Source organism: Hypanus sabinus, chromosome 29, assembly GCF_030144855.1.
Source record: "Hypanus sabinus isolate sHypSab1 chromosome 29, sHypSab1.hap1, whole genome shotgun sequence".
Lineage (NCBI taxonomy): Eukaryota > Metazoa > Chordata > Chondrichthyes > Myliobatiformes > Dasyatidae > Hypanus > Hypanus sabinus.
Genome location: NC_082734.1, coordinates 19,790,120 through 19,811,092, shown reverse-complemented (window position 1 = coordinate 19,811,092; position 20,973 = coordinate 19,790,120). Strand labels below are relative to the sequence as shown.

Genomic DNA, 20,973 nt, shown 5'->3' with positions numbered 1-20,973 from the left:
TGAGAAATTTGGAAGGTATTCTCGGGACAAGCACTGAGGACGGAAGGAACCCTCATCTCCAGCTGACCGATGTCCAAGCCACTGTTGAACTTCAGCTGGGTCCATTTAGATGGTGGGTCTTTCTGTCATGGTGTGTGCTGACAGACAACTGAACCCATCTGTGGAGGAACAACAAGCTCCTGCGTTGAGCCAGAAACAAGAATTCCATCAGAACTCCGCTAGTTGAATCATTCTCCAAACACTCACACGGACAAAGACCCTGCGATGAACACTAATTGTGAGTCCGCTTTAGAGAATCGCTGCAGGCTGAAAACCCGTGCCAGTTAAAATAAACTTGACAAACTTACAGAGACAACACAAGGGCTTAACGGCTCCAGGTAAGATGACAATGTACAAATACAGGTACAAGGCTGAAAGGAGTCATGACAGTATCTGCCTAGCGACCTCAGCCTCCGATCACTGATCAGAAGTTCATTGGTTATTTTCAGGAAGTTTACTGGCTCCTGTATGGATGCTTCACCTGTGAGTCTGTTGGGGTCATCTACTGTATCCAGTGCTCCTGGTGTGACCTCCTGTATATCGGTGAGACCCGACGCAGATTGGGAGACCGTTTCATCTGCCAGAAAGAGCAGGATCTTCCGGTGACCTCCCAATTCAATTCCACGTCCTATTCCCATTCTGACATGTCAGTCCACTGCCTCCTCTGCTGCCACTCAGGGTGAAGGAGCAACACCTAATATTCTGTCTGGGTAGCCTCCAACCTGATGGCATGAACGTTGATTTCTCAAACTTCCGTTAATGCCACTCCACCTTCTCCTTCACCTCTGCTCATTGCCGTTTCCTTCTCTCACCTTATCTCCTTACCTGCCCATCACCTCCCTCTGGAGCTCCTCCCCCTTCCCTTTCTTCCCTGGGCGTCTGTCCTCTCCTGTCAGATTCCCCTTCCCTAGTCCTTTATCTTCTTCAGCAATCAACTTCACAGCTCTTTACTTCGTCCCTCCCCCTCTCCTGGCTTCATCTACCACCTACCACATTGTACTTCCTCCTCCCCTCCCCTACCTTCTCACTCTGACTTCTCATCTCTTTTCTCCCCAGTCCTGATCCCAAAACATCGACTGTTTACTCTTTTCCAGAGAAGCTGTCTGACCTGCTGAGTTCCTCCAGCATTTTGTGTGTGTTGCTTTGGATTTCCAGCATCTGCAGACTTTCTCTCGTTCGTGGTTCCTGTATGTAGCATTTGCTCTGAAGTACTGGCATAAAATTTTGACATCAGAGCAAGCAACACACACAAAATGCTAGAGGAAATCAGCAGGACAGGCAGCATCTGTGGAGGCAAACGAACAGTTGACATTTTGGGCTGAATCACTTCGCAAATGCAGATGGACTGAAGAGTAACTAAGATGTGAAGGCAATGAGCTGCTGCTGCATTGTACTTGTGCAAATAGCAGTAAACTGAACATTGACCTTAAGTCCGCCTGCCCTCCTCTTGTTAAAACCCTGTACCATAGAACCATAGAACATTCCAGCACAGAAGCAGGCCCTTTGGCCCTTCTCGGCTGTGCCGAACCATTTTTCTGCCTAGTCCCACTAACCTGCACCTGGACCATATCCCTCCATACCCCGCTCGTCCATGTACCTGTCCAAGTTTTTCTTAAATGTTAAAAGTGAGCCTGCATTCACCACTTCATCTGGCAGCTCATTCCACACTCCCACCACTCTCTGTGTGAAGAAGCCCCCCCTAATGTTCCCTTTAATCTTTTCCCCCTTCACCCTTAACCCATGTCCTCTGGTTTTTTTCTCCCCTGACCTCAGTGGAAAAAGCCTGCTTGCATTCACTCTATCGATACCCATCATAATCTTATATACCTCTATCAAATCTCCCCTCATTCTTCTACGCTCCAGGGAATAAAGTCCTAGCCTATTCAACCTTTCCCTGTAACTCAGTTTCTCAAGTCCCGGCAACACTTTCTTGAATGCAGTTCCAACCTTGCAAGAATTTAATTCTGATCACCAATGGTGTAGAAATCAAAAACCGATCATACTGGTATGGGGTGGGTTATTACATAGGATCGAAAATAAGCTGCGGAGCTGATGCACCATCAATAACTCTCCGAGACGTGAGGCGAGATATAGGCTTTTATTGGCTGGAAGAAAGAACAAGCAGCAATTGACCACCATACTACATCCTGGAGACTGAGACCAGGGCTCAGGCTCCAATCACCTTTATACCGGAGTCTGTGGGAGGAGCCACAGGAGCAGTCAGCGGGGAGGGGGGGGCGTGTCCAGACAGGTATATGTAGTTCACCACACGGGGTCTGTGGGAGGAGCCACAGGGGCAGTCAGCAGGGGGCGTGTCCAGACAGGTATATGTAGTTCACCACACGGGGTCTGTGGGAGGAGCCACAGGAGCAGTCAGCGGTGGGGCGTGTCCAGACAGGTATATGTAGTTCACCACACGGAGTCTGTGGGAGGAGCCACAGGAGCAGTCAGCGGGGAGGGGGGGGGCGTGTCCAGACAGGTATATGTAGTTCACCACACGGGGTCTGTGGGAGGAGCCACAGGGGCAGTCAGCGGGGAGGGGGGGGCGTGTCCAGACAGGTATATGTAGTTCACCACACGGAGTCTGTGGGAGGAGCCACAGGAGCAGTCAGCGGGGAGGGGGGGGTGTGTCCAGACAGGTATATGTAGTTCACCACACGGGGTCTGTGGGAGGAGCCACAGGGGCAGTCAGCAGGGAGCGTGTCCAGACAGGTATATGTAGTTCACCACACGGAGTCTGTGGGAGGAGCCACAGGAGCAGTCAGCGGGGAGGGGGGGGTGTGTCCAGACAGGTATATGTAGTTCACCACACGGGGTCTGTGGGAGGAGCCACAGGGGCAGTCAGCAGGAGGCGTGTCCAGACAGGTATATGTAGTTCACCACACGGGGTCTGTGGGAGGAGCCACAGGAGCAGTCAGCAGGGGGCGTGTCCAGACAGGTATATGTAGTTCACCACACGGGGTCTGTGGGAGGAGCCACAGGAGCAGTCAGCGGTGGGGGGTGTCCAGACAGGTATATGTAGTTCACCACACGGGGTCCGTGGGAGGAGCCACAGGAGCAGTCAGCGGTGGGGGGGGGGGGTGTCCAGACAGGTATATATAGTTCACCACACGGGGTCTGTGGGAGGAGCCACAGGGGCAGTCAGCGGTGGGGGGTGTCCAGACAGGTATATGTAGTTCACCACAGGAGCATTTACCTGTCTCTCATCTATTTCTCAGCATGATCATCAGCCTTCATTCCTCATTGCTCTGTTGCAGCTTGAGTTCTCCAATTCTTAATCACATCGGCTGTTGGATCAATTTTAGAAAGGTTTCTTCAGTAGTTAACTATAAAATAAAGATTCTGCGTAGTTAACTGAACTACTGTTTTCTCTGAAGTGTTGAAGGTTCAGGGGAGACGTGAGGATTGTGAGATTAATGAGGGCAGACAGTCAGAATCTTTTACCCACTCAAGATCGAAATGTCAGCTTCCAGGAGCGTGCATTAAAGTTGGGAAGGGGAACTTGAATGAGATATTCAGGGCGGAACTTTTGCACAGGGAGTGTTGGCTGCCTGAAATGGGCTGCCAGGAGCAGAGAAAACAGATAAGAGGGTGGTTTTTAAGTGGCTGTTAGACATGTGAATTTTAGGGATATGGATCAAGTACAGGCTGAATTACTCGTTGAATTTGACCTTGTGTTCAGTACAGAACTTGTGGGCCAGGGCTTGTTCCTGTGCTGCCCTGCTCTGTGTAAGAACTTAATCTTACCACAAAACGGTTACAATGTCAAGTTTGGCAAAACTTGTATATTCACTTTTGTTATTAATGAGACCCCCTGATTCCTTGGCTGCGTAAGTCCAGGGTAGAAACTCTCCGGTCTGGCCAAATTCGTGAGATTGAGGCCACTCTCCCACCCCCCAAACCCTGGTTTGTGTGGATGCCGTGTAATTTGCTACCCTGGTACAAACTAGTGCCACGAAATAACTGACTGCATACGGTTGCAGGAATTCTATTTATGAATCGTAGCTGAAGGGTTTGTAAAGAAAAACAAAAAGAAAAGGGCCCATTGTAATTGAACAGTTAAATGCACACAAGTTGGAGCTTAACGTTTCAGCATATTCACCGATCTTGAATCGATCTCGGCCCCTGGCTTCATCGAATCATGGTCCCGCACCATGTCGAATCCTATGACCAGTTCTGTTCAGTGTCATCTCCTGCCGAGCCAAAGCCCCAAGCCCAACCTTAGTGTCCCTCACCAGAAAACCCTCCCCCCCAGTTCCACCATCCTGACCTTATCTCCACCGATAACCCAGACAAGCTGAAACCCAAAAGCCCCAAGCCCAACCTTAGTGTCCCTCACCAGAAAACCCTCCCCCCCAGTTCCACCATCCTGACCTTATCTCCACCGATAACCCAGACAAGCTGAAACCCAAAAGCCCCAAGCCCAACCTTAGTGTCCCTCACCAGAAAACCCTCCCCCCCAGTTCCACCATCCTGACCTTATCTCCACCGATAACCCAGACAAGCTGAAACCCAAAAGCCCCAAGCCCAACCTTAGTGTCCCTCACCAGAAAAACCTCCCCCCCCCAAGTTCCACCATCCTGACTGGACAACACATGTTCCTCATCATCCCTTATCTCCACCGATAACCCAGACAAGCTGAAAGCAGAAGAGACTGCCCTTACAGAGCTGCTAAATGAAATACCCACAGCATCATTACGTTTATATTTCAGGAGTTTCCAAAAATGCAAGTGAAAGGGGAAAAGCAGGATCCGATTGCCTCATTACTGGATTCACAGGAAATGACGTGCAGATTCTGTGGGATGTGCCATTGAGCATCCAAGGGACTATGAACATCCAAGGCCGAATGAGGAACTTTAGCATCCAGTGCAAAGTCAGCCTGGAGGATGGTCAAGGAATGACACGATCATGCCAATGTGAAACCAAGGATGCAAATATCACGTCGGGAGGTAAGTGGTGATTAGTGTTCGGGGTGAAAGGGGCTAGGACATAGCCAAAGCTAGAATCCGAACTTTCCTGGGTTACTTATGCATACGAACGAGAGCATGAAAGCCTGGTGAGATGGATGTAGAGGGATTTGTTGGCTGCTGTGGGGCTACAGGCATCTGCTGGCAGGAACAGGGACATTTCCCTCCATGAGTCACAACAATCAGAGGCTGAGTGGAGCTGAGCAGACTCACTTGCTGGGTCAGTGGCCACACTTTCTGTGCCTTCTTGCTCTCCCGTTACCATTGTTCCTGCTCATTTCTGACAGACGGACAGGTTTTAGGAACTGAACCCTGTCATGTCTTGTGGGCTGCCTGTACCAAAAGGTCGCAGAGTCAAAAACCTGGAGCATTTCCCTGAATGCAACAGGATAGTTGCAATTTGCACCACCTTTATGGTAACACAGGCAGGAACACAAGAGGCTCTGCAGTGCTGGAAATCCAGAGCACAGAAACGCTGGAGGAACTCAGCAGGTCAGGCAGCATCTGTGGAGGAGATTACACAGCTGACTTTTCAGGCTGAGACCCTTCCTCAGGACTGGAAAAGAAGGGGGAAGAAGCCAGAGTAAAGTGTGAGAAGGGGAAGGAGTACAACTGGCAGGTGATAGATGAAGGAGAATGTGGGTGGGTGGGTGGCTGGGAGAGAGGAGATGAAGTGAAAAGCTGGACGGTGAGGTTGGAAGAGGTAAAGGGCTATCAAAAGGGTCAGACACTCAGGCTGGTGCAGTCTTTCATGATTCTGTTATGGTTATTATTCAGGGATGGTGGTGAACATTGGTAGCTTGGGATGTTCTGGTGTTCAACTGAACTTGGCAATTAGCTTGCAAACATTTCATCACCAGTCAAAGTGATGTCCTCAGTGCTCAGTTGTTGGTGTTTCTCTGTGGAATAATTTGTCTTATTGATTATTGGACACTTGTTCAATTTTAAAGCTGGTTATATCATTACTTTGTCGGGTGGTGGAGAGCGATGGTGCGGGCAGGTAGGACAGGGACTTGACCGAAGTGTAAAGCGTGAATGGCGCGAACGAGCCTCTGGTTGGCGGTGATGAGCTGTTGGTTTTGGCGGGATCGTCACTGCCCCCCATTCTGACAGAGCCAAGCTTCAAAAGTGGTTTTGGTTAGCTGCAGCCACTCACCAAGGTCCCAGTGGTGTATGTGTACCTCAGACTGGCTGGTCTTTCATAAACGGACACGACTTCTGTAATAAAGGAAAATGCCATTGCATTTCACACCAATCGAGGGCACTGCCTTTCTCTTTACTTGACCCGTGTGACACTCTGCCTGACTGCTAATTATATTTCTCACTTTGAAGGCACAGATATTCCCTGGGGCCTGAACATGCTGAGCTGGAATCTATGCGGAGTCATCGGTCTATTAATAACAATCCTGTTCTGTGTACTGATCTACTTCAACTGCTTCAGTGGTAAAGGTAAGCTAGTGCTCACCTGGTGGGGTCCACGGTACTCTCGTAAAGGCACAGGATACCTGACCGTCAGTTGTGACTTCTCTGCCACAGTAATTTCTCTAATTGTGCAATTGCGCGCATCCGAAATAAACTCACTGGTTGAACCTATTGGTGTTTTCACAGCTTTGAAACATCCGTCAGTTAACAGCCTGACTGAAACGTCAAGATTGACTGAAGCTGGCCCCAGGGTAAGGAAGCCTACGGTTCCCTCGCTTTGCCTCCACTAACCTGCTCCCTCTTTGTAAAGCTGAGTTGCCAGGGCAAGAAGCAGTGCATGATGGGATGAAGCCAGTGGCCATGTCCAGTCCCGTGGCGCCGATATTAACGCCACGGGATTGGAGTGAGGGCTGTGAGGCTCTGGAAAAGCGGCCAGGCACTTCCCACACGGAATCACGCTTGCACTACTCCACATTGTCAGTGCTGATACCCTTCACAAGCAGTCCCAGGTGAGTGACTGCCCCTCTCGGCATGGCCAAGCTCCCCACTGGACTCGTTGAAGCCTCACTGGTTAAATAACCGGCTGGACTCATCTCAGCTGCAGCCTTAGCGGTTGACATAACCCTTTGGAGGAGCCTTCCGACCACTCAGATTGTTCCCGCCAATGTCACGACGGCTTTCTGTACCAATGTGGACCATGCAAGGCTGCGGGCCACGTTGGAAGAGGAATGGATGAGCCCATATGAACAAAGATGAACAATTCAAGCTCCATCCCAACTTTTGTACAGGTTGTTCACCGGGGACAGAGCCAGGGTCAGCACTGGCTGCCTTGCCAGGTCACTGTCAGGGTCAAGGTCACGGCCACAGATGTGGTCAGGGTGGGAGGACTATCACAGTCCAGGATGGGGGGGTGGTGGTATCATCACAGTCAGGGTTAAGACCGTTTTCACAGTAAGGGTCAAGACATCCACTGACAGAGTCGCCACCACAGGTGTGTCCTAGGTTGATATCATGGCTGGGGGTTATCATGGTCAGGGCCAAGGTTGTTACCACAGTCACGGTCAAGGTCACTAGCACAGACAGGGTGGGGGGTCTATCACAGTCAGGGAGGCGGAGGGTCTATCACAGTCAGGGAGGGGTGGGCTATCACTGTCAGAGTGGGGGGGTTTTATCACAGTCAGGGTGGTGGAGGAGGGTCTATCACAGTCAGGGTGAGGGAGGGTCTATCAGTCAGGGAGGGGTGGGCTATCACTGTCGGAGTGGAGGTGCTATTATAATCAGGGTGGTGGGGGAGGGGGTGGGCTATCACTGTCAGAGTGGGGGGTCTATCACAGTCAGGGCGGTGGGGGAGGGTCTATCACAGTCAGGGCGGTGAGGAGGGTCTATCACAGTCAGGGAGGCGGAGGGTCTATCACAGTCAGGGAGGGGTGGGCTATCACAGAGTGGGGGGTCTATCACAGTTAGGGCGGTGAGGGAGGGTCTATCACAGTCAGGGCGGTGAGGAAGGTCTATCACAGTCAGGGCGGTGAGGAGGGTCTATCACAGTCAGGGCGGTGAGGGAGGGTCTATCACAGTCAGGGCGGTGAGGAGGGTCTATCACAGTCAGGGAGGCGGAGGGTCTATCACAGTCAGGGAGGGGTGGGCTATCACTGTCAGAGTGGGGGGTCTATCACAGTCAGGGCGGTGAGGGAGGGTCTATCACAGTCAGGGAGGGGTGGGCTATCACAGTCAGGGAGGGGAGGGCTATCACTGTCAGAGTGGGGGGTCTATCACAGTCAGGGCGGTGAGGGAGGGTCTATCACAGTCAGGGAGGGGTGGGCTATCACAGTCAGGGAGGGGAGGGCTATCACTGTCAGAGTGGGGGGTCTATCACAGTCAGGGCGGTGAGGGAGGGTCTATCACAGTCAGGGAGGGGAGGGCTATCACATCACCACACTCAAGATTCTTTGAGTTTGGTTTAATCGTGGCTGACCTTGACTGTTCCTCGTTAGAAGTAATGACGTCTGTGAAGGTTATGCTGTCACCAAGGAAGGGGGACCTGATGAGTTTTTCCTCATTTCAAAGATCAGCGATGAGCTATGAATTACAGAGACACAGGGGACTGCCGAGGCCGGAATCATGATTGTTCTTGGCAAATTTTTCTACCGAAGTGGTTTGCCATTGCCTTTTCCGGGGCAGTGTCGTTACAAGACGGGTGACCCCAGGATTATCAATACCCTTCAGAGGTTGTCAGTAATCGCATAACCAGAATTTGTGATATGCACCAGCTGCTCATACAACCTGCTCCTATGGGGGTCTAAGCAGGTGCTACACCTTGCCCAAGGGTGACAAGCTAGCGGAGGGAAGGAGCGCCTTACACCTTCTTTGGTAGAGACGTACCTCCACCCCACCACTGACGCTGAGATTCGGAATTGAATGGATGAGATATTTAGCTTAGCCCCAGTCTACCCTTTGGGAGCAAAGGGGTCTCTGGAGTCCACTGTCAGTGGGAGACAGCCGGGTACAAGTCAGCCACCCCCTACCCTGCTCCCGCATTGGGCGCCATGGTGGTGTAGCAGTTAAGAACAACACTATTGCAGCTTAAAACATTCCAGAGTTCAATCCCAGCGCCGTTCTGTTTGGTCGCTGTATGTCCTCCCCTTGGAATGCGTGGGTTTTCCCAGTTCCCTCCCACAGCCTAAAGACGTACCGGGTAGATTAATTGGTCATTGTAAATTGTCCTGTGATTAGGTCAGGGTTAATAGGGTTTGTCAGGAGTTGCTGAAGCGACATTGCTCGAAGGGCTGGAAGGTCTCCTCCAAGCCCTATTTCTAAGTAACAAAAAAATGGAGTATCCGCTGTACTTCAAAGGTACTTTATAGGAAGTCCTGTGGATGTGAGAAACTTCTCATTTTTTTCTACAATGTATGTATTTCCACCTTTGAGATTTATTTTTGTTAACGCAGTCTTCTACATCCTCCCAATCTTCAAAAGCCACAGGACCAGCGGCTGCCAAGGGACCAGTGGTTGCTAAGGGACCAGCGGTTGCCAAGGGACCAGTGGTTGCTAAGGGACCAACGGTTGCCACGAGACCAGCAGATGACAAATGAACAACAGTTCCCACGGGGCCAAAAGTCGCCGCAGGAGCAGCGGTTCCCACAGGACCAGCCACTACCGCGGGGCCAACGGTTGCCGCGGGCCCAACGGTTGCCGCAGGAACAGCGCTTGTCACGGGCCCAGAGGTTGCCTCACGTCCAGCAGTTGGCACAAGAGCGGTGGACGCCACAGGGACAGTGTCAACAGACAGATCAGCAGTCACCCAGAAAGAAGGTGCTGCCTGACTCACTCAGTTTGCCACCAAAGCCACAAGAAGCCTCACAGGAGGAGTCTCAGTGGACGCAGCAATTGCCACAGGAAAGTCAGGTGCATTATTCCACCCTAAACTTGGTAGCAATGGAAAAAAAGACAAAGAAAAGATGATTTTAACCGTCTACATCAGATATGTGGTTCAGTACTCTATAAGCTTCCTTCAGCACTTTTGTGAAGATTCTTTGGTGATGTAATTTCCTTAAAATTAGAATGATATCAGCACTTAAAAACTGATATTCCTGGTGTTTGATCTGCGTCGCTGCATTGAGCAGGTAACGTGGCAGGATTTCCCCAGTTCTGGGTTACCACTGTTCTGTGATGCACAACAATTTCCTTATGATGTGCCTCCAACGCAGAGAAGCATTCTTCAAGGTGCGAGGGGGTGGAGACCATTGTCTCCAAAGTAAGATCATGAAGACTCTCTAAGGTTAAATTTGCTAATGTATCTGTTAACAGTAGTCCACAAGGACTTTGTTGTCAGGACAATGAATGTAATTGCTTCTAAGTTACAGCATACTTAATGCAAACACTGCATCGACCAATGAGTCAAAGACGAAGTGAGGATTATTATTCACATTAAATATGCAGTTGTACAGCAAATTTGGGTAATTCAGACATTAAACTGATTACTAACTAATCAGAATCAGGTTAGGTAGCACCAGCACATGGTCGTGAAATTTGTTAACTATGTGGCAGCATTACAATGCAATATCTGAAAATATAGAAAAAAAACTAATCGTGCAGTGATTTTATATAAATGTATATTAAATAGCTAATTTAAGATAAGTAGCAAAAACAGAAATAAAAATTTTAAGAAAGAGTCGTGAGGTAGTGTTCATGGGTTCAATGTCCATTTAGAAGTTGGATGGCAGAGGTGTTCCTGAATTGCTGAGTGTGAGCCTTCAGGCCCCTGTACCTCCTTCCTGATGGGTAACAATGAGAAGAGGGCATGGGGGCCTTAATGAGGGACATGACTTTTCAGAGGTACCGCTCTTTGAACATGTCTTGGACACAGCGGAGGCTGGTACGCGTGATGGAGCTGACTAATTTTACAAGTTTCTGCGGCTTACTTCGATCCTGTACAGTGGCCCCTCCCATACCAGATGGTGTTGCAGCCGGTCAGAACGCTCTCCACGGTACATCGGTAGGAGTTTTTGAGTGATTTAGGGATAAACCAAATCTCTTCAAACTCCTAATGAAATAATGTCTTACCTTCTTTATAGCTGCATTGATATGTTGGGACCAAGTTAGCTCCTCAGAGATAGTGATGTTCAGGAACTTGAGCGGGGGAAACAACCTACAGCAACATCTCCTCATAAAGGCTGGGTCGTTTCTAGCGAAAAATGCAGTGAGTGGAAGATAGTTATATATAAATTATATGCACAAGCTCTTGGTGACCTAGTCACTGACGTCACCAAGTTGATTGACATGTAAGTTATCCAGTCACGTTCACTCTGGTGGCCGAAGTGTAATCAGAAAGTGCGGCCCGTGGTCCTCAAAATTACTTTAAACAGTTGAATTTCCCCCAGACACAAACACCAGATTATTCTGAAAATCAAAACGAGCTAAGAGAAATATTGCATGGAAAATGTGGATCAAGTTTTCCCTTGAAAAATGCACTTGGTTTGTGTTTATGGACAATGTCCTGTGAGTTAGGAGCTCAGACGTACCAGACATTCCCAAACTTTTACGTCATGCTCATGGCAGAGAAAATAAGTTGTCCGAGTCTCGGAAGGAATGTCACATTCTACCTCCAAGTACAAATTGAATCAGGTATGCACTGAATGTTAATCAGCACGGTGTAGTAACCATGTGGCGAAATGGTGCAAATACCGTAAATGAAGATAGTGTTCAATGCCATTCAGACTTATTGGGAAATAAGAGTAGCGTTAAATGCAGAATGAAGGAATGAGATTCCAATGGTACAGATTGCTGGGGAAAGGTTAACTGTAAAATCAGATTATTTAGAGCAAAATGCTCCAGGTAGAATTCCTATATAATATGTAAAATACTGCAGCACAGCGTTTTACAGTACCAGTGACCTGGGTTCGATTCCTACCACACGGTAGTGGAGTGGTTAGCACAGCGCTTTACTGCACCAGCGATCTGGGTTCAATTCCCGCTGCTTCCTGCTCTCCATGTGACCGTGTGGGTTTCTTCCAGGTACTCGGGTTTCCTCCCGCAGTCTGAAGACGTACTGGTTAGTTGATTACTTGATCATTGCAAATTGTCCCGTGATTTAGGCAAGGGTTAAATTGGGCAGTGTGACTCGAAGGGCTGGGAGGGCCTACTTCTCACTGAATCTCAGTAAGTAAATACATTTTTTAAGAATTACGGAACTGAGGTCTTTGACTCACTGGATTTCTGCCAACTCTAAGTGCATCAATCCCAACTTTACCTGGGTCACTCCAGAGTGTAAGGTATCCATTCTCTTCCAATGACGTTCCTCGAGTGCATTTTCTGGATCACTCTACCAGCCCACAGCACCACCTTCCCACCTGACCCCTACTTCATCTGATCATCACCTAGACAGCCTGCATCTTCATCATGTCTCCTCCTCCCATGCTCACAAAATAAACCACTGGGCTCAGCGAGCATTTAGATGCACGGAGGATTCAGGACAAACACTCCAAAGTGTGCAAGCCGCCTTGTGGCGTGAGATAGAATTCCTGGACCAGTGATTTTAAGCTAAAAGTATGTCGCAGTTCATAATATTTTCTTCAATGACCTAATTTTTAATAAACCCATGTGTACCTGCATTGAGGCTGGTGATGGATGCCCTCAGGACTATCTGGGAGACTGAAAACCTCATAGATGAGACATTTACTGAGGCGGCCGCATTCAGAGTGCCGGCTTCGGAGAGTAGATGGGTGACCACCAGGAGTAAGGGGAGTAAGCAGTCAGTCCAGGTTTCCCCTGAGGCCATTCCCTTCAGCAACAAGAATAACCCTTTGGATACTGCTGGGGGGTGGTTGGGAAGACCTCCCAGGGCCATGGCACTGCGGCGGGCTCTCAGGTTCAGAAGGGAAGGGTAATGTCAGGCAGAGCAATAGTGATAGGAGACTCGACAGTCAGGGGGAATGGAAGTAGACCAGGATGGCACGTTGCCTCCAAGGTGCTGGGGTCTGGGATGTCTCTGAGTGGCTGCAGAGGGTTCTCAAGAAGGAGGGTGAGCAGCCAGAGGTCATGGTGCACATTGGCACCGATGTCATAGGTAGAAAGGGTGGAGAGGTCCTGTGCAGTGAGTATAAGGAGATATGGAAGAGGCTGAGTGGTAGGACCACCAAGGTGGTAATCTCTGGATTACTCCCAGTGCCATGGACTAGTCCGAGCAGGAGTAGGATGATAGTACAGATGAACGAGTGGCTGAGAAGTTGTGCAAGGTGCAGTGTTTTAGACTTCTGGATCACTGAGGGCTCTTCTAGTGAAGTTATGACCTGTACAAAATGGATGGGTTACATATGAACCTGAGGAGGACCAATATCTTTGCGAGCCGGTTTGCTAGACCTGTTGGGGAGGGATAGCACTAGTTTGGCAGGGGATGGGAGCTGGAATGATAGGACTGAGAATGAGGCCAGTTGGTATACAAGTCAATGCATTGTGTAGTGAGACTGTGAGGAGGGGCAGGGAAATGATAAGGGTAAAATTGCAGTTAGTGTAATGAGATAGAGTGTAACATTAGGGGAAAATATCAAAAAAGGACGATTAATACAGGACTGAAGGTGTTATATTTGAATGCACACAATATATGGAAGAAGGCAGATGATCTTGTAGTGCAGTCAGAGAGTGGCAGGTTTGAAGTTGTGGGCGTTTCTGAGTCATAGCTGAAAGAAGATCATAGCTGGGAACTTAACATCCAAAGAAACACATTGTACCGAAAGGACAGGCAGATAGACAGAGGGGGTAGGGTGGTTAAAAAAGGTAGTTAAATCCTTAGGAAAAGGAGACTTGAGATCAGAAGATGTAGGATTCTTGTGAGAAGAATTAAGAAACTGCAAAGATTAAAAGAACCTATGGGAGTTATATACAGGCCTCTGAATAGTAGCCAGGAAGTGAGAGTTAAATTACAATGGGAGATAGAAAAGGATATCAAAAGAACAATGTTACGATAGTTGTGGGGGACTTCAATATGCAGGTAGATTGGGAAATTCAGGTTGCTGCTGGATCCCTAGAGAGGAAATTTGGAGAATGCCAACAAGATGCCTTTTCAGAGCAGCTTGTGGTTGAATCTACTAGGGGAAATGCAATCGTGGATTGGATGTTGTGTAATGAACCAGATTTGATCAGGGAGCTTAAGGTAAAGGAACCTTTCGGAGACAGTGTTCATAATGTGATAGAACTTACTCTGCAGTTTGAGAGGGGGAAGATAAAGTTAGAGGTGTCAGTACTATAGTGGAGTAAAAGGAATTACAGAGGCATAAGAGTGGAGGTGGCCAAAGTTGATTGGAAGGGGTGCCATCAGGAATAACAGCAGAAAAGCAATGGCTGGAGTTTTTAAGGCGCAGGATAGATACATCTCAAAGATTAAGTATTCTTAAGCATTCTAAAGGGATACTGTGGCTGACATAGGAAGTCAAAGACAGCATAAAAGCAAAAGAAAGGGCATTTTTGTGTGTGTGTGTGCCATACTCTGCCAGAGCCTCGACGGCCAATTATTTTTTCAAGTGGTTGTCTTGGAGGAAAGATTCTGTGAGTTGTTCCCCACGTCCTTCTCACAGTGCAGTGTTTTTTTTTACAATGCCAAGTTGTGAGCTCGACACTTAACCCGGCACGGATGGAAACCGTGTCCAGGAGCAGCCCGACTGGATTCAAACTCGGGAACCTTCGCTCTGGAGTCCGGCGCTGATGTTAATGCGCCACCAGGTGGACAAAGGCCATATAATATAGCAATTAGTGGGAAGTTAGAAGATTGGGAAGCTTTTAAAAATCAACAGAAGGCAACTAAAAAGCCATAAGGAGAGACAAGATGAAAATATATAGGTAGATTAGCCAATTATATAAAAGAGAATACCAAAAATATTTTCAGATTAAAAGAGTCAGATCAGATCACTGGGAAATGATGCTGGAAAGGTAGTAAGGAGGAAACAAAGAAACAGCAGGCAAACCTAATAAGTATTTTGTGTCAGTCTTCACTGTGGAAGAAATTAGTGTGTCAGAAATTCAAGAGTTTCAGGGGGCAAGAGTTAGCGTAGTTGCTATTACCAAGGAAAAAGTACTTGGGAAACTGAAGGGTCTGAAGATAGATAAGTTAACTGGACCAGATGGACTACATCCCGGGGTTCTGAAAGAGGTAGCTGAAGAGATTGCGGAGGCATTGGTAGCAATCTTTCAAGAATCATTAGATTACGGAATGGTTCTGGAGGACTGGCAAATTGCAAATGTCACCCCACTCTTGGAGAAAGGAGGGAAGCAGAAGAAAGGAAATTATAGGCCAGTTGCCCTGTTCTCAGTGGTTGGGAAGATGTCAGAATCCATTGTAAAGGATGAGGTTTTAAGGTACTTGGAGGCACATGATAAAATAGGCCAAAGTCAGCTTGTTTTTTTTTCCTTAAGGGGAATGTTGCTTGACAGATCTGTGGAATTCTCTGGGGAAATAACAGGCAGGAGAGACAAAAGAGAGCCAATGGATGTTTACTTGGATTTGCAGGACTTTGACAAGGTGCAAGGTGGATAGAAGATTGGCTGACTGGTTGAAAGCAAAGAGTGGGAATAAATATTCTGGTTGGATGCCAGCGACTAGTGGTATCCCACAGGGGTTGGGTATTGAGACCACTTTTTTACATTATATGCCGATGATTTGGATCATGGAATTAATGGCCAAGTTTGCAACAATAGGTGAAGAGGTGGGTAATGTTGAGGAAACAAGTTGTCTGCAGAAGGACTTAGACAGATTGGGAGAATGGGCAAAGAAGTGTCAGATGGTAATAGCATAGAGAAGTGTATGGTCATGCTCTTTGCTAGAAGGAATAAAGGCATAGACCATTTTCTAATCGGGGAAAATTCAAAGATCAGGGGTGTAAAGGGACTTGTAAAGGCTAACTTGCAGGTTGAGTTGGTGGTGAGGAAGACCTTTTGAGAGGACTAGACTATAAAAGCAAGGATGTGATGCTTGTAAGACATTGATCAGACCCGCACGGAGTATTGTGAGCAATTTTGGGCCCCTTATCTGAGAAAGGACGTGCTGGCATCGGAGAGGGTCTTGAGCAAGTATTGTACCTGAGAATGATTCTGGAAATGAAAGGGTTAATGCACAAGGAACATTTGATGGCTCTGGGCCTGTACTCACTGGAGTTTAGAAGAATGACGGGGGAATTGAATATTAAAAGACCTAGGTGGAGTGGATGTGGAGAGGATGTTTCCTATAGCGGGGGAGTCGAGGACTGAGGGCACAGCCTCAGAATAAAGGGACATCCATCTAGAACATAGTTCAAGAGGAATTTCTGTAACCAGTGGGAGGTGAATCTGTGGAATTAATTGCCATGGACAGCTGTGGAAGTCAAGTCACTGGGTATATCTGAAGCACAGATTGGCAGGTTCTTGATTAGCAAGGGCATCAAAGCTTATGAAGAGAAGATAGGAGAATAGAGTTCAGAGGGATAATGAATCAGCCATGATGGAATGGGAAGCAGACTTGGTGGGCTAAATAACCTAATTTTGCTCCAATGCTTGACGGTCTTATGGTACCAGCATTCCAGCTGCCACCTACCAGCAATCTAATTATCTAATGGGTGTTGGCACACTCAAACTGCCTCCCACTTTCGACTAAAAGCATAACTGTGTTGTGAGCTTGGATAGTTGACTTAGAGATAAGGATGTCAGCCAGCATGACCTGAAGCCAGTTTATTCTGTATTTATTTTGCCAGCCTGAAGTCATAGAAACGCATAATGCAGAAATACTGGCGTTGGCCACATTTGTGTTTTAAGGTGAAGACCTCCACAATTCCCCTCATACAGACATCTTTATGTAAACTAGATTCTGGAGACACCTCGGCTGATGCCCTTAGGAACTAAAGCAAAAGGGAGAAGTGAGCATTGACTGTCAGCTCGATCCTGGCCTTGAGAGCAGTGTTACCTGTGCCTAAATTAACCTCGCTGGGCAGAGCAAGATCAGAATCAGGTTTAATATCATTGGCATATCTCGTGAACTTTGTTAACCTTACAGCAGCAATACATTGTAATACATAATAGAAAAACATGAATTATAATAAGTATATATATATATTAAATAGTTACATTAAATAAGTGTGCAAAATAGACACAGAAAAAGTAATGAAGCAGTGTGCATGGGTTCAGTATCCATTCAGAAATCAGATGACAGAGAGGAAGAAGCTGTTCTTGGATCGCTGAGTGTGTGCCTTCGGGGTTCTGCACCTCCTTTCTGATAGTGGCAATGAGAAGGGAACATGACCTGGGTGATTGGGGTCCTCAATAATGGACGCTGCCTTTTTGAGGCACCACTCCTCGAAGGTGTCCTGGATACTACGACACTTGTGCCTTGATGGGGCAGCTTATTTTGATCCTGTGCAGTGGCGACCTCCACCCCCCTATACCAGCCAGTGCATAGTAAAAGACTATTTGTGCTGCACAGTTCCACAGGACCAAAAGAGTGGCATCACATCATACATAGAGAGAAACATGTCTCTGTGAAACTTTGAGAACAGTGAAAGGGAGAGAAAGAGAGAAAGCTGCATCTTACCTGTAGGTCTTCGATTGTCAGATGGCTGTTTGCATTCATGACACAACAAGCCACTGTATCCAAGAAGCTTTTTAGAAATATACCATTGTACCGCTGTACCATTGAGAGCGTACTCACCAACTGCAACTCAGTGTGGTATGGCAATTGTCCCGTATTGGACCGCAAAGCACTCCAGCGTGTGGTGAAAACTGCCCAGCAGATTACCGGCACCTAATTGTCCACCATTCAGAACATCTACCATAAACGCTGCCTGGGCAGGTTGAAAAGCATTATCAATGATGCATCTCACCCTAACCATGGACTTTTTACTCACTTCCCATCAGGTAGGCGCTACAGGAGCCTCCACTCCCACACCAGCAGGCACAGGAAGAGCTTCTTCTCTGAGACTGTGACCCTGCTGAACCTCACATCACAGCGCTAAACAGTATTGCACCCATATTGTACTGTCTCAGTACTTTTATATTTGTGTGCTGTAGCACTTACTTTTTATTCACAGTTATTTTGTAAGTAACACTATTCTTTGCATTTCTTGTTAGATGCTAACTGCATTTCGTTGGCTTTGTATCTGTACTCGGCACAATGACAATAAAGTTGAATCTAATCTAATCTAAAATGTGGGAGTTTGGGGATTAGGAATGTTGTGGGATTTCATTTTACAAATATTAAAAACAAGAGATTCTGCAATGGGTTTCTGGGTGGTGTTCCGGTTTCCTCCCACAGTCCAAAGACATCATTGGTCCTTGTATATTGTCCCGTGAATTGGCTAGGGTTAACTCAGGGGTTGCTAGGCAACATGGCCCAAAGGGTTGGAAGGGCCTACTCTGCACGGTATCTCAATCAATAAATAAATGCTGGAAGTCCAGAGGTACACACCCTCCAGACGAAGAGCCTTGCCTTGTGAAGTCGACTCTTTATTCCGTTCCATAGATGCTTCCTGACCTGCAGGGCTCCTCCGGTACTTTGTGCATGTTACTCCAAATACTAAGTGGGATTGCCTAAGTGTGAAAGGCTCAGGGGGAGAGGAAGTTCGGGGTGTGTCCAGGAGAGCATTCTGATCCAGATGGTTATCTTCAGTGTAGATAGACCAATGAGGGAAGGAGACATACTGGACCTTATTGTGGGGAATGTTGCTGGTCAGGCAGAAGGAATGTCAGCAGGGGGTCAATATAGAGATAGTAACCATAACACTATATATTTTAAAATGGCTGTACAAAAGGATAGGGGTGTATCAGTATTAAAGTCTTAAATTGAAGGGAAGGCCATCTTTATTAATATAGAAAAGGATCTGGCAAATACAGATCGGCAGCATCTACGTCCAGGTAATTCAAGGTTTGTACAGTGAGAAGCACTTGAGGGAGAAATAGCCAGAGTTCTGAACCAACAGCTTCCTGCAAAGGTAAAAACCAAGGCTCTGGAAAACTCAGGATGTTGAGGGATATTGAGGGTTGGATAAAGAGAAAAATGGAAACACATGACAACTATAGGAACCAATAAGCACAAAAGATTCTGCAGATGCTGGAAATCTTGAGAAGCACACAGAGTGCTGGGGGAACTCAGCAAGTCAGACAGCATCTATGGAGAGGAATAAATGTTCAACCTTTTGGGCTGAGGCCCTTCACAGATGCTGCCTGACCTGCTGAGTTCCTCCAGCATTTTTTGTGTGTGTTGCATAGGGACCTAATGAAGTGGGAGACCGGTCAAGAATAGAAAAAGTTCAGGGAGCATTGTAAAAAGGAAATTGTAAAGCTCAAGATGGACTATGAGAAATCACTGTCTGACAGGATTAAGATAAATATGAAGGCTATTTTATACGTATAATAGAGGCAAAACAATAACCAGGAGAAAATAACTCATTAGAGATAATTAGGACAATACGTATTTAGAGCCAGAAGGAGCAGGTGAAGTTCCAAATGAATATTTTCCATCAGCATTCAGATAGAAAATGGACTGTGCAGTTGGAGAACTCACTTGAAGGGGTTGGTGAAAGTCTGGTGCATGTCTCCGTAAATAAAGAGGAGATCTCTAATGCCTTAGTGGTCTTAAAGGTGGATAAATCCCAGTTCTAAATGGAATTTATTTCAGGCTGTTGCAGGGGACAAGGGCGGAGATTGCTGGGGATTTGGCTGAGGTTGTTAAGTCTTTGCAAGGTAGCAAATGACTGAAGGATGGAAAATGGTGGTCCCCACTTTTCAAGAAGGACAGAAGGAAAAACTTGGTACCTGTGGGCCAGTGAACTTAACAGGGAACATAGTGGAAAAACATTCTGGGAGAGGGGTTAATGATCACTTGGAGAGCCAGGAACTAATTAGAAATCACCTACATCATTTTGTCAAGGTCTAATCTTGTTTGACCAATTTGATTCAATTCTGTGAAGAGGTAAAATGTATCGATGAAGGAAGGACGGTAGATGTGATTTACGTGGATTTCAGTAAAGTCTTTGACAAAGTCCCGCATGGAGACTGGTTCAAAAGTCAGGGCCTCATGTTGTTCCAGGGCACGATGACAAACTAGATCCAAAACTGAATCCTGAAGATGGAGGTAGAGGGTTGTCTTTGGGACTGGATGCCTGTGACTGACGCTGTACTACAGGGATCAGTGCTGGGACACATTAAGTTTAATGACGGGGATGTAGGAAGCAAGATCAGTAACTTTGAGGGTTATGAGGACTGGTGGAATTGTTAACAATGTGGAGGGTAGTCTTAAGCTTCAGAGAGTTATGGACATGTTGAAATGGGCTGAGAAATGGCAGATGAAGTTTAATCCAGACAAATATAATGAGAAGAATTTTGGCCACACTCGTGAGGCTAGGACACACACCATGAATAGCAGGGTCTAGGGGTGTATTGAAGAACAGAGGGGTTGCAGTAGATCCTTGTAAGTGCAATGCAGGTAGACAACATAGTTAGGAATAGTATGGGAAATTGGCCTTCGTTAGATAGGGCATTGAATACAGAGGCAGGACTTTATAAAACACTGGTCAGATCCTCAGCAGGAGTACTGGGGCTTCAGTTCTGGTCACCATGTGATAGAAAGGATGTGTTAGCACTGAAGAGGGTGCAGAGGAGATTCACCGGGATGTTGCCTGGGTTGAAATGTTCCAGTAATGAGGAAAGACTAGAGAGGCTAGATCTATTCTCCTTAGTGAAAATAGGGTATATAAAATTATGATGAGTATAGATAGGGTACAATGCCAGAGGCGTTTCCCCATATCAGGAGTAGATAAAACTGGAAGAGGTTTGGGGTAAGGGGAGTGAGATTTTGAGGGGATCTGAGGGGGATCTTTCTCCCCAGACAGCAGTGAGAACCTGGAACACACTGCTAGAGAGAACAGTAAAAGGAGAGTCACTGGCAGAGTTTACAAGGTTTCTAAATGAGCGTGTGAATTGCTTAGGTGGAGAAGACTCCAGACAAAGTGCTGGGGAGGAGGGAGGCACTAACATTGGATGGGTGTCACTGGTCAGTATGGATGAGATGGGCTGAACAGCCTGTTTCCCTGCTGCA

The 20,973-nt window shown here is 47.3% G+C and overlaps 1 protein-coding gene across 2 annotated transcripts in view; it reads left to right on the top strand.

Moving 5' to 3' along the window:
* Window positions 1-10,514, top strand: part of LOC132383097 (uncharacterized) — a 28,987-nt gene extending 18,473 nt beyond the window's left edge. Inside the window, exons 3-6 of one of the 2 annotated variants that reach the window (XM_059953883.1) lie at window positions 4,752-4,988; window positions 6,339-6,455; window positions 6,615-6,679; window positions 9,402-10,514. In XM_059953883.1, coding sequence (XP_059809866.1) covers window positions 4,752-4,988; window positions 6,339-6,455; window positions 6,615-6,679; window positions 9,402-9,887 — 905 coding nt within the window. In that variant the 3' untranslated portion in view covers window positions 9,888-10,514. Of the gene's footprint in view, window positions 1-4,751; window positions 4,989-6,338; window positions 6,456-6,614; window positions 6,680-9,373 lie in introns of both variants that reach the window. The other variant, XM_059953884.1, reaches the window with a different exon arrangement.
* Window positions 10,515-20,973: the final 10,459 nt, after the last annotated feature.